The sequence below is a fragment of the Aythya ferina genome (assembly GCF_964211825.1).
Source record: "Aythya ferina genome assembly, chromosome: 1".
NCBI classification, from domain to species: Eukaryota; Metazoa; Chordata; class Aves; order Anseriformes; family Anatidae; genus Aythya; species Aythya ferina.
In genome coordinates, this window is record NC_140296.1 from 9001713 (window position 1) to 9016090 (window position 14378).

At 36.7% G+C, this 14378-nt stretch overlaps 1 protein-coding gene across 3 annotated transcripts in view; it reads right to left on the bottom strand.

Annotated features, from left to right (window-relative positions):
* Positions 1-14378, bottom strand: part of GRM5 (glutamate metabotropic receptor 5) — a 284534-nt gene that overhangs the window by 10780 nt on the left and 259376 nt on the right. The window contains exons 8-9 of one of the 3 annotated variants that reach the window (XM_084533411.1): positions 7869-7964; positions 6157-6318 (exon numbers count right to left, since the gene is read on the bottom strand). The exons of 1 other annotated variant lie outside the window; for it this stretch is intronic. In XM_084533411.1, coding sequence (XP_084389537.1) covers positions 6157-6318; positions 7869-7964 — 258 coding nt within the window. The remainder of the gene's footprint in view (positions 1-6156; positions 6319-7868; positions 7965-14378) is intronic. One more of the 3 variants, XM_084533412.1, reaches the window with a different exon arrangement.

Genomic DNA, 14378 nt, shown 5'->3' on the forward strand with positions numbered 1-14378 from the left:
TCATTAAAATTTTTGTGGTTAAAAGTATAAATGTATCATTCCATTTATCATGTTGCACCTACTTACTGCAAAATCAGCACCTGACCAAGATGTGCAATCACTTGTCATCTGTATGAAAGCAACAACATTTCTTTTCAGGAGGTATGAGGCTGGGTTAGGGGTAAATTTTAGGGGTGGAATTTTAAGATCTTGCTCTAACTGTATACTGTTACTCTGTCAAGTTAACTGAAAACCACCACAATGCACACAACTTAGAGAAATAAAGATACAGCAAGGACATAGATTCCAATGTCTCCTAATGTAATATCACAACCAATTGTTTACATTTATTATGACCAACTGTTCCATACTCCTTTCAGTGACTGGAAATTTTAGGTCAGTTAATTGTTTAGAGTTTTCTTTCAAAGAGATTTTGGCTCTCTCAGTTGATAACAACAGAATTACACTTTTGTGCTCCCTAATAATTCTACTAAGTCCATCTGAATACAGGTTATGTTTCTTTATTCTGCTCTTCCCTTTCCACTGGCACAGTCCACTGACTGGAGCAGAGCAAAGTACAGGTCATGTCTGGAGATGAGCAAACTCCAATTAGTGACATAATTTCCAAACCAAAATGTTAGCAAGATATATATATACATATATATTAAAGTCTTTTGCATGGCACATTTTTTTCACTGCTTTCACTATGGTTAGTTAGTCTCAGTTTTATGTACAATAGGGATTTCCTCAGAACCAGTCACACTAATTATTTTTTCTGTCTCTTTACTAAAAGCTGCTTTGACTTTGATAGCTAGTTTTCTTCCCAGTCTTCTATACATAACACATGCACAAGAAATGAAAGTGGTATAAATGAGAGAGGTTTTGAAGTCTCTGATATTTCAGATATTTTCCCTATGGCTGCCTACTTCTTAACAGAATAAGAGTACCGTTTCTTATTTATATATTCCCTTACTTAAACTTTTTAGAATCATATAAGTTTTGTCTTTAGGACTTTGCTCTGTAGTCATAAGGTGTATTAACTGCTGTTCATGTACTTAGGTGGTAGGAAAAAAAATCCCTTCCATTACATATCTTTTTCTTTTCTTTTCTTTTCTTTTCTTTTCTTTTCTTTTCTTTTCTTTTCTTTTCTTTTCTTTTCTTTTCTTTTCTTTTCTTTTCTTTTCTTTTCTTTTCTTTTCTTTTCTTTTCTTTTTCTTTTTCTTTTCTTTTCCTTTCACATCCAAAATAGATCACTTTTCCCTGGTTTTGGTTGATATAGCAGTTTTGTTTCAGATTTTTTGCTCTGTGTTATGATTCTCTATGAAACAGTGCATACCTCTGCCACCAGGGTTAGCTGATTAGCCAGCTGCCATTCAAGCAACTGTGATTTGTGAAGTCCTTCAAAATACAGAAGAAATGGAAATCAGGAAGTGGAACTGACAGTCACAGCAGCTGAAACCCCTTGTATTTTAGCAAGTGTGCCATTCTCATTAATCTCCTAAAGCTGCTAAAATTAATTCTGATAAAATGTGCCTAGTTACTAGCATTGGGACAGTTACTGAAACCATGTTTAACTTGAAAATAAGTCACTTATACTCTTGTTAATAAGTTTAAATGAAATAGTCAAATAAGTTTAAAATTATGGAATTTAGTATTTTCTTAGAAAGCTTAGAATGCATAGCTACATACTTAGTATTTATATTTAGAAGGGAGAACTGGTAGCAATGGACTTGATTCTATGACTTTATGATTCTATGACATGGAGAAGGTGGAGGTACCCAACGTGTTCCTTGCCTCAGTCTTCACTGACAGTCAGGTTTCTCATGTCTCTCATTTCCCTGAACCTCTAGGCAAGGGCTAGAGTAGCAAAGTCCCTCCCACTGTAAGTGAAGAGGAGGTTTGAGACCGTCTGATGAAGGTGAACAAGTACGAATCTATGTGGCCTGATGTCATGCAACCCAGGATCCTGAGGGAACTGGCTGATGAAGTTGCCAAACCTCTCTTCTTCATATTTGAAAAGTCCTTGGAATCAGGTGAAGTCCACAGTGACTGGAAAAAGGGAAACATTACTCCCATTTCATGAGGAGTAGAAAGGAGGACCTGGGGAATGACAGACTAGTAATCCTCACCACTGTGCCTGGGAAGATCATGGAATAGATCCTCCTGGAAGCAGTGCCAAGGCACATGCAGGACAAGAAGGTGATCCAGCAGCCAACACGTCTTCAACAAGGGAAAATCATGCCTGACCAATCTAGTGGCCCTCTACAGTGGAGTGACTTCATCAATCAACAAGGGAAGACTGACTGATATTATCTACCTGGATTTCTGTAAGGCTTTTGACATGGCCCCACATGACTTCCTGATCTCCAAATTGGAGAGAGAGAGATTTGAAAGGTGAACCATTCAGTGGATAAAGAGTTGGCTTGAAGGTTGCACCCAGAGAGTGGTGGTCAATGGCTCTATGTCCAAGTGGAGGCTGGTGATGAGTGGTGTCCCTCAGAAGGCTGTCTTGGGACCAGTACTGTACCTTTATCAATGACTTAGTGGGATCAAGTTCACACTCATCAAGTTTGCAGATTACACCAAGCTGAGTGGTGTGGTTGATACAACAGAAGGAAGGAATATCATCCAAAGGGACCTGGACAAACTTGAGAAGTGGGCCCATGTAAACCTGATGAGGTTCAACAAGTCAAAGTGTAAGGTGCTGCAATCAAAGTGTAAGGTTGAGGCAATCCCAGCTGTGAGTACAGTCTAGAAGAACTCATTGAGAGCAGGACTTGGGGATTCTGGTAGATGAAAAGCTTGACATGAGTCAGCAGTGTGCGCTTGCAGCCCAGAAGGCCAACAGTATACTGGGCTGCATCAAAAGCAATGTGGCCAGCAGAGAGAATTAGGGGATTGTCCCCCTCTACTCTACCCTTGTGATGTCCTACTTGGAGTGCTGCATTCAGGTCTGGGGCCACCAGAACCAGAAGGATCTAGATATGTTAGAACAGGCCCAGAGGAGGGCCATGAAGTTAATTAGAGGGCTGGAACACCTCTCCTATGAAGAAAGGCTGAGAGAGGTGAGGCTGTTCAGCCTGAAGAAAAGAAGGCTCTGGGGTGACCTCATTGAAGCATTTCAATGTTTAAAGGAGGGTTATAAAAAGATGGTGAGCAAACATTCTCTTGGGCACACAATGACAGGACAAGGGAGAATGCTTTTAAATGAAAAGAAGGGAGATTTAGATTAGAGGTTAGGAGGAAATTCTTCTTGCAGAGGGTGGTGAGGCACTGGCACATGTGGTTGCACAAGCTGTGGTTGCCCCATCCCTGGAAGTGTTCAAGGCCAGGCTGGATGGGGCTTTGAGCAACCTGGTCTGGTGGGAGATGTCCATGTCCATGGCAGGGGGTTGGAACTGGGTGGTCTTTAAGGCCCCTTCCAACCTGAGCCATTCTACTTTTCACCTGTGAAAACTGGAATACAAGGGGGATCAGTGGAGTTTAAAATAAAAAATTAAGAGAAGTTTTGTACTCTATCATGTAAAAATATTAGTATCTGATTCCAGATTTGAAATGATAGATCTGAAAAAAGAAGGTGGAAAAAAATAAAGGAGAACTTTATGATCAGTAAGGAACCTCTGTTGACATGAATACAATAAGAATTAAAATTATTTAATTTATAAGTCCAGGGGTGAAAGTTCATGTTTCAGAACATTCATTGGTCTATTTTATTTTATTTTTTTTTAGCTAAATTTAGTAGCTAAGTTAGTGGCTACTTTAGTGGCTAAAGTTGAGTGTTGCTTTCCAACTTGAAGCAACATCTTATTTTTAAGAAGGTGATGATGAGTTACTGCTCCAACACTGTGCAAGCCTGTTTATCAAGGACAGTCTTCTGTGCTTAAGGGAGCCTCGTCCCTCCTTGCTCCTGGCTTTTCCACAGAAGTAGCTGACAGTGGTAAGGAGGTATCACTCAATGATATAATTATTCTGCCTGAAAAGGATTTGTGTGATATCTGTATATTTAATTAAAAACTTCTGATGAGGTGATTGTGTGTGCCTGCAACATGTGCAGGTATGGGCATATGAGTGTGTTGTTTCTCTAGTCTTGCCAGTCCACTTAGATCAACAGACATTTTGCTTGTAGTGACCCTTGTTCTTTATCCCTCAGAGCATGCAAATGCCTTGTAACATGCCAACAACACTGAAATGAACTAAGTAGTTGAAGAGGAGTGCTCCTCTAACCTTATACAAAGAATTGTGTAGTTTCTCTTGTGACTGCATGACAACCTGGATAACTGGCTGAAAGGATACAGAACGGGAAGGTAGCTAAACTAGCTCAGTTCTACCACTATAATGGTTTATCTTGTTGCCCTTTCTCTTATTTTAAATAGCTGTCTGTTCTGTGGAGATAAATAACAATGAAACACAAAATAATGATACAGGGGAAAAGATAATTTTGTCCTGTACTAAGTACTAGAAGTAAATGTCTTTTGCAATCACGTTGTGAACAAACAAACAAAAAAGTGCTTTTCCATTTACAAGGACAAGGACGTTTACTATTATTACTCCTTGAACAGTAATCAGACATTACCTCCTTTCCTCATGGAAGTCACAGCTGATATTTACAAGAATAACTATAATCTATGAGGATAAAAAAAACCTAAAAAGCGAGGGATAGCTGGCAGACAAAACTTTTGCAATTGACCTCCCAGCATAGCCACCAGTGACAGCAGTGCTAGCATCTGTTTCAGGAGCATGCCTGGTTGGAAAGGGAAACAAAGTGTCTGGTGTCTGAATGAAACATTTCTATTGTCATGACCTAAAATGCAAAAATGATTTCAATACCAGATATAACTTTTTCCCTCTCTTACAGAGAATTCATCTCAATTGTTAATCAAGGCAGCTAGTGCTGGGTTTTACTTCTCATCTGAAAAATGTTACTTCAAGCATCTCTGAGCACATCTCTGCTACAATGGAGTGTCCTATCAACCAGATAGGGAGAGAAGAATGCCACTTCTTGAACTGTCAGTTCTGCTTCCTGATGCACGCAGCTTTATGGTGTTTTCAACATTGCTTAGCTGACACGTTCTGTTATTAATTTCAGTGAACTTTATGATAATTTGCTAAAGGTATGAAACTGAAATGGGAAAAAATAGTAAACATCAGCTTAGCACTGACTGAAATTAGAAACACAACCAGTGCACAAGAAAAGCAAATTAAGGAAAAAAAAAAAAAAAAAAAAAAGGAAAAAATATAAAGGAAGGAAAAAAAAATAAAAGGATTTAACACTCCTAGTTTTATACCCAGAAAAAAGGAAACAAGGATTGATTGGAATTCCATCCTCTGCAAAGCACACACGATTGGGGGAACTTCCAGTGCCTGATAAATAACTACAGGCACATACACGTATGTATACTGGCAAAACAATTACTACACTGAATGAAGCAGTTTCTTATTTGTTGCATTTAATCAAACCAAAAATGCAAATATGACAATGTCTTGATGCTTGCTTTGTGAAAGCCTCATAAAACACCGCATTCCATAATTGATTTTATCTGATATATGTGAATGGTGCTTACTGGTGTTACAGATGTAGTAACTCTGTTAATCATGAATTGCTTTTCAAAGCATATCCATTTACTAAGTTATGTCACTTTTCATCTTGAGGGAAAAAAAAAAAAATGCTATTTGTAAGACATATTCAGGGATCATTAACCCTGATGTGAAAAATATCCACTAGGTTTGGAAAACAAAAATGATATTGCATGAGGGATTTGAGAACATGAGCTGAACAATCCTGTCCAGATGAAACTGCACAGACTTTTTTAGGCTAACTGGGAGTTGGTCAGTGTCATGGGACCTCTTCATTGCCATTACAATACAAGCAAGGAAAGATGACAGGATCTTTTCATTTTCCATATGTGGTCAGATGCCTGTATCTGTCTTTTTCCATGTGTACTTCATCACAGTGATGTTCAGCACTGGTCTGGTACTTACTGAGACAGAAGATCTGCACCTACTTTCCTTCCTGAAACATCTGTGTTCTCTCTGGGAGGTTCCTAGGCTACTCAGTGGCAACTTTACTGAGCTCACAAAATTTGACAGGACCACTGGCCAGGACACTATGGCTGGAGACAACATAACACAGCCATCAAATGCAATTGCACTCTCTGTTAAGCAGCACATATTCTTAACTGTTTGAGTAGGTCTTGCAGCTGACAGTCTTGCTGTGGCACTATTAGACTGACACAGTTTCCAGTCTTTTTGCCTGTTAGGGCATCCTCTTTAACGGGAACCTCTTTCTCATCTCTACTTGACTCAGACCGATTACTCTCTGGAATGCAAACAGATTCTTCACTGTGAAGATATAAAATATAAAAAAGAAGTTTTTAAAGTGTTTATATATGGCCGGGAAAAACAAAGCTGAATACTGTACAATGAAATACAGTTGTTTGACATGTACATTTCTGCTCTACAAAATTCTGTTATATAGTAACTCCAGATAACTTTAAAAGGAAGAATAATTATCACCAAAGGCAATGCAATGTAGGAAAAAAAATAAAAATCTAGACATCAAACAGACAAGAAACAGAATCCCAGCTGACAAAAAGTAGCAGGGCTGTATACATTTGGTACACCACATAATTATGAACATTCCTGATGTTACTTAAATGGCAGGAATCCCCCAGGTGTGTGGTAAGTGGCATTATACCTGATAGCCTTATGTACATGAGTGGATATAGTTGCACCCTAGGGGAATGTAACACCGTGAGTGTTTCACTGAACACCCTCCTACAGTGATAAAATCCACCTGTGATGTAACACTTGGGAAAAATAAAGGTATAATTTGGTCAAACTGTGCTCAATGGATGCATTTACAAAAACCTTGCAGGGGTCAATAAAGATCTTTTAATAAACAGTAAAGCAAATGTTTTTAACTTGTAGTAGAATGCAACATAGAGATACAATGCTTATTAAGAGTATCACTTTTTGATACCCTTATTTAGGTTTACAACCAGCTGTGACACAAGTAGCTTATTCATTTTTTTTAATGGAGATGTATGGAGAAATGGATTTTCTGTCCTATGGTAGAGTCAAACATTTAGAAATCTGACTGGACTCAAAATGAGATGGACAGTTGAAACCTCCAAATATTTCATAGAACTAAATTGTGTAAAATATTCATTACAAAAACATAAAAATGTCCATATTAAAATGGTTCATCCCAGGAACACTTAAAAATGTAGTACATAATATTCATTAAAGTCACAGCATTAACGTATAATGTTATCCAACATATGTCTAAACCAAAAATAAATATTTAAATTAGATTAAGTGGAGAAAGTTTTGAAAAATATGTTCTGAGCTCTATTTAAAATGTGTTTGAAACCTTTCCTTAGAACCACTGTATTACTTAGCACTTTCCCACAAGACATTTTGACTGGGAAGAACCAACATTTTCATTTTGAAAACATTTTCATCAATCTTGTTTTCTTTTTATGAGCACTGATGATTAGACAAATTATAGTCCCTAATATGTAATGGGGCCACCATTTTAAAGGGGCACTGGAGCTGTTGATGTTTGAATACTGTCTCTCTTTATCTGTCCTACTGGGTCAGGTGTGGTTTCTCCTCCCAAAAGCACCATATTATGACAACATCACACAGGACACGTGGTTTGCATCACTCAAATGAACATGGTGCAGGTTTTTTGCAGTCAGATGAAACACAGAAATCAGCAGTGGCCATGTGTTTTCTTTTAGATACTTTTTTTCTTTTTCTTTTTAGACATACTATATGGGATGCACAGGAATTACAGAGAGGATCTGGGCTGTCATTGTCCCAGGGCTGTTCCTCTTGTTCACAGACATATCACACTGACCTAAGGCCACTTGCTTTTGGCTTACCTGGTCATTGTAGCTCTCCCACCATTCCCCATACTCCCTTTTGGGGTGAAACATTCTATTTCCGACTTGTGCGGGGCCAGTCTCCTGCCTTTGTACCTAATAAATCACGACAACAACAGGAGCAAACAGAAAGAAGTGATTGTGTGCTCAGCTTTCTGTGACAGCTGCTGTGCAAAGGGCCATGCACATGAATGTTACTGTGGCAGTGGTGAGATATAGTGCAAAGCAGCTGTGGGAGCAATACAATAGCTCACCAGACCTGTGCTAAAGCAAACAGGGCTATGAAGGAGAGGTGCTCACCATTTATACAAATATATGCATATTGGAAGAGCTAAAAAATTCTACATAATAAATGGCACAGTAACCTTTTGTCTATAACAATTTTTTTGGAGTTAGACCAGCATGTAAAGGCCAGTAGTTTGAGCCAAACAACACAAATTAAGGAGCAGTGAGAAATCAACTGATGGCCACATTCTCAATTTTAACTTATTCTCTTTCTCTGATACTCCACGTCTGTAACACTTGTCTTCTTCCTCTGCTTGCCAAAGCAAACACCATTGTGGTTGACTGCTTGGCTAAAATTTGGGTGGGCTCACAGTTTATGTCACTAAAGGGCCTTTAATTCTCCATTTGCAATAAAAGGAGGCTAGATGACTTTTAAGACATAGATATGAAGTCAAGTGAAAACAATACGAGTGTTAGAGCCCAGTGCGGTACTATGAAAGCCTGAAATACCATACCTTAAACTTGGATAAAAAACAAAAATAGTACTTGGATAAACAATTTAATACTTGAGGATTTAATTAATCCCTGGATCAGATACCAAGATAAGATCTGGTCATCATTTACTCTCTGAGCACTTAAATGGGATATGAATATTGCAGAGATCTTATGCTGGCTCTCTTCCCAGTGGTGATTTTCATCTTAATTGTGCAAATTCCTGTGCTATGTGTTGAAATATCTAGTCAAATGCTTTAGTAAAGTTTAGGCAAACAGCGTGCAGCAGATCACTTCTCAAAAAGTTGTTTGTGATATTTCATTCCCACATGCTATAAACTTCATCACGGGTATTTAACAAAATTCTGTGGGAAGAAGTCAGTTTGGTTTAACACTGCTAACATGACAGACTAAATGATTTATTTATTCCTTGTCCGTTAACCTGATCTAGATAACAAAAAGTACCTTGAAGACAACAATCCTGAAAAAGAGAAATATCTTGAGTGAACACAAAGTCTTAACTTTGGATGCAATTATAGTAGATCCTCAGAGGTAGTGTATATTGTATAAATAACTGAGGAAGAAGCTTAGTGAACCTGAGAGTGAACTGGAGACAGTAAAGTGAGATGTGCTCAGTGCAGAGAAGTCCTTTCATTTACAAATTATAACCTTACTGAAAGAAGGAACAACAGGAGCTTTGCAGACTGGCTATCAAGGGTTTTAAGTCAATCCACAGGGCGGTATGTGCAGTACTCCCAAATACTTATGATGCTCACGCAGGACACATACATAATAAATGGAAGTTGATTCCTAGAGCAGAGGAAAAAGCGGACGGACTTAGAGAGTAGAAAAATTCACTGAAAATACAAAGGAAGTCAAACTGCATCATACAAATTCAATTGAGGTAACAAGAGAGAAAGAGCAAAGAGAAAAGAATGTGTGAAAACTTCATAGGAAAGAAAGGAGATAAAGATGGTGTGAAGTTTAGATGTCAAAGAAGGTAGAGTTTAGGAAGAGCAGGAAGAAAACACAGTTACATTCAGACCTGTTAAGCAAAAGAGATGCTTTGTATTCAAAAAGACAGAAGGAGGAAAAGGTGTGACTAAGAAAAGGGATTTGGAGAACCTAAATGCTCACAATAAGCAGAATTCTAAAAAAGTAGCCAACAGAAGGAAGAAGAGGTAAGTCCATGGTAATCCATTCTGAAACAAAACCCTGGTTGAGATGCTTGTGAAACAGATAAAAAAATACCCCATTCCCCAGTCACCACCATAAATTTCACTGCCGTGCAAGTCAGCAGGATTGTTCTCAGAGAGATTGCTATGAATGTCTCAAGTTTTGCTATTCACTGGAGCAAATTAATCATCAGAAGAAATATGTTGTCACAAACTGCCCTGAAGTAACTGTGTTTCATGACAATCAGTGCTCAATACTCATGTAATTATGAAAGCAGTGACCAAGCTCTAATCAACCTTCCTACTGTGGAAAGTGCATCTCTGGAAAGAGATACCAGAGGTTCTGCATAAAAAGGGTTTTCAGCATTCAGAACAGATAAAGGTCATAATTTGCCCCAGAATGTCTTGTATCAGAAAAATGTCAATGTAGTTTGTCCCCCTCTTGGTTGTTAAAACAAATAACTTTAAATTATTTAATATGAGGAGTATGAGACTAAAAAAGAAAAAAAGATAAACAACCACCCCCCAAAAAACAAACAAACAAACAAACAAAAAACCAAAAACACCCTGAAACATTTGTTTCCAGTTGTCATATCAAATGCTAACACTAGAATGATTTTGCATTTCACCTGCCATATGGGGGAGGCACAAAACACTGCAGTGTGAGCTGTGTTTGTGAGAATGGATTTCTTTTCTTAGGGTTAGTTCCAGGACTGTGTATTGGTTAGAAGAGAGACAGGACTTTGTGTCTGTGCAAAAAACAGTTCAGGAGCAAATGCAGCTAAGTTCTGTTGAAGTCTATGAAAAGTTCTGCATTGGCCTTAGGCTATTTTTTTTTTTTTTTGTATTTTTTATGTTTGCTTGCTTGTTTGTTCATCTGTGGGCATGGAGTTGCAAGTTGTTTCATTTTGTTGTTTTTAATCTTTTTATTTATTTATTTGTTTTCACAGAGGTGAGTTGTCCTCAGAAGAAATCTTTAATGATGCACCCCAATATGTTTTGTGAGTGTATCAGTTACAAGAAAGTAGAGAATTAATTCCCAGTAATTCAATCACTGCAGTGCTTTATCACCAAACACTTTGGAAACCTACTCTGTTTTACAGAGCAGTGCTCTGCACTTTCTAGAAGGGGTCAGGAGAGAGAATTAAACTCAGTCCTGCGCTAAGAGAAACAATGTCTGTATTGCCTGAGCTTTGGTAATACTCGGTGAACATATTAGAAGGAAACACAAGTATGACTGCTCAGATTTGAGGAACCATTACATCTTCTCCTTGTCACCTTCACCTTCCACCAAAACTCATCTTGTAGACCAAAATTAATGGATATTATGGGAAGTAAGGGTGGAATCAACATACTCAGTGATACCAATAGTCATCTATTGCAATGCTTTAGAAACCATGTTTAGATCTCTTGATATGTTTCCCCCTACTTTTATATTTTTTATTTTTTCAGTGAAGGTGTGAGTCCATGTATTAATGAGTGCTTTACATAGTCTTTGAATATGGACTATTTTTGATCTCTTTAGGCTATGTCTTCACTTTAGAGACAGGTGTTGGCATCCTGGATATATATATATTGAATGTAGTGCTAAGCAAATCTAATTTCTTGTGTAGGAGGAGAACTATCATCAGTTCATATTTCAAATGCAATCTCATAATGATGTGCAGAAATGTATTTATTGAACACCAAATGTGTACTTGGCACTGTTTAGACCCAGAGGAAAAGAGTAGGTTTGGTCAACAGGATTTTTCTACTGCAAGGTAGGAGCAATGTCTCCATGAAATTGTACTTTGCAAGGGTGGAAAAAGTGACATTTCCATGGGAACATTTAACAGGACAGAGAAAGTAGAGCCAAATCTGACTGTAGGGCAAGGGCTAATCCTGTACTGGGGACATAAGTTCAACATTGCACTTATTAATTCCTAAGGGTCTTGTTAATTATTAAGATTACAGGTTTTGGTCTGAGATACTGAGCATGGTATAAGTGTCTAATACTTAAGTATTAGACTAATACTAATACTCTATAGACTAATTACTAATACTAGACTAATACTAATACTAATTAGACTATACTAATACTCTTTCTGAATCATGTTTTTCCCCATAAGTTAACAGTAATAAAAACAGGTGATATTTATTATTTCAACCCCAAAACTGTTTTTCTCTATTTTGGAATGAAACTGAAGCAAGACTTTTTAAATCCCTGAAAAGGGAAATTAATAGAGGAGAGGAGAGGAAAGAAGAGAGGAGTGGGGATTCAGAAAGCTTAATAGTGCATTGATGAAATATTGTCTCTGGTTTCCATTGCTTTTACTGATTTATTTTTTTTCAGTGCAGTTATGCCTGGTACTTGGACAGACAGCTGAATGTTACAAACCTGTCCACTTTTCCAGGCCCAGTTATGTATGTAAAATTTTATGTACAAGTAGTATTTTTCACCTGCACTATTGTGGCATTGTTATTAAGAAACAACAAAGGTCTTGCATTTCATAGCAGCAGAGTTAGGGCTGACCTTTAGACTAGATTAAAAAAAAAAAAAAAAAAAAGTGTATTAAATTTTCATCATAAATGGGTAAAGAATGGACTATGAAGGATACCTAGCATTGTTGCTAACTTTGAACTGCAAACACACTGTTCTTGAAAAACCATTCTGCAAGACAGAATGCTACTTTGATATTGCTACTTTGATATTGTACTACATTGCACTGAACAATTTTAAAGAGGTCTAAGTTTATTATGGGCATTTTCCCATCTATATCATGAATAATTGTATATTATTAAATATGACACTTTTTGATTGTTTCTTAAAAAAAAAAAAAAATCAGCATGTAAATATTATTTGCTTAATAGCACAGTTTCAGCAAGAACAATACTTTAAAGAAAATGTATATTTTTTTTTCGTTTCAAGAGTAGCAGAATCTTTTTATTTTTTCTTCTTTTTCCTTTTTTTTAAAGATTATTCTAATTAAGAAATTGCTTATGTAATTTCAACTGGTGAATAAAGATGAGTTTTTTGATGGTGTGCTATACAGAGCTTTATAATGAATTAGGGGAAGAAGAATAGTCCAATAACAAAATATTGCCGGTATGTTTATTTCCCTTCCTCCAAAATGGATATTTCTGTGATGTTGGACAAATAATTTTATAGAATTTCTGTACATTAGCATATTATGTACACAAAAATTGTTGTTATGCTTAATGTATTCACTACATTGAATTTCTGTCCTGCCTTTTGTAAGGTTTATGTAACTACAGATGCCATAGAAAGGTCTCATTACTTTATTCATTAATTCATTCTTCACGTTGAAAAAGAAAGATATACTTCATTTGCTTTGAAACACTGTAAATGTTAGAAACTTCCCCAGGTTTGTGAAGTAGATGGATGGGGCCCCACTTTGCAGAGGCAAATATCATGTTTTTAAGATGATATTTTTAAAATTTGTTGGTTTATAAGAAAGGTGTTTCTCTTTTCTGATGTTTTTTATCAATTCAATCCATTATGCTATCCTGTGTATTTCATATATTGACTCATATATTTATATTTTGTTTTCTAATGTTTTGCATCTTTTCTGGATTCTGAAGTGTAGTGTTTTTATATATTTTAGCAACCCCCTGGCTTGAATTTCAATTGCAGTTTTTAGAAAATGTCTGTAATCAGAAACAGTTCTAAATCAGCTGATATTCCATCTCCTCTACCTCTCTATACCAAATTCCAGTATTCAAGTACAAATACCATATTTATAATTCATACAAGCATTTTCATACTGACATATGTCTTGTATGGACCTAGGCTAGAAGTCTTAGTCTTCTGTTTATCAGATTAAATAATTGACAGTTCATGCAAAATTTTGATCTGGAAAGAACCAGAAGTTCCTTTCACAGAAAAACCTGTGTTCAGGCCAGATGGTAGTGTGCAACAGAATTTACATCCTGCTTGCAAAATGGACATGAGACCATATGCATGGCTTGTCTGTCATATTCTTCAGCATGAGTGACAAAGATAATATTGATATGGAATAGAGTGACATTTATTTGTCACCAGAATTTCAGGAGACAGGTTGGAAGATGAAACACAAAGAAAAATGTGTAGGCACTGCTGTTAAAAAATAGAAAACTTAGTACTAAAGAGACTGCATTTTGCCATCTAGAGCGTATTTGTGCAAGAGTAGACAGGGAATTGTTTATAATTTAATTTGAACAGTTCAGCTACGGTATTTGATTCAAAATGATGAGGACACTGTCCTAATAATATAAATAACTACAAATATTAAGCTTGAATACTCAATGTGCTCAGTCAATGCAGCCAAACAATTTATATAAATCAATCAATATTTTAATTAAATTTAAGTTGTGTATAAATTCAAAACAACAACACTAGCACTGCACACACATTAAAATTCATTGTAATCAGGGCAGTCAAGAATACCAATTCATTGTACAGAGGGAATGTTTTAGCAACAATTCATCAAAATATTTCAGACCTAATTCCTCTCACTGAGTTTCATAAAATATTCTTTAATCGTCTCACAATATTTGAAATTTAATTAATCACAGCATCAAGCTTGTTCAAAAAGACACCAGGAGAATATGGAAAAAATGAACGACTTAAACCATTCAG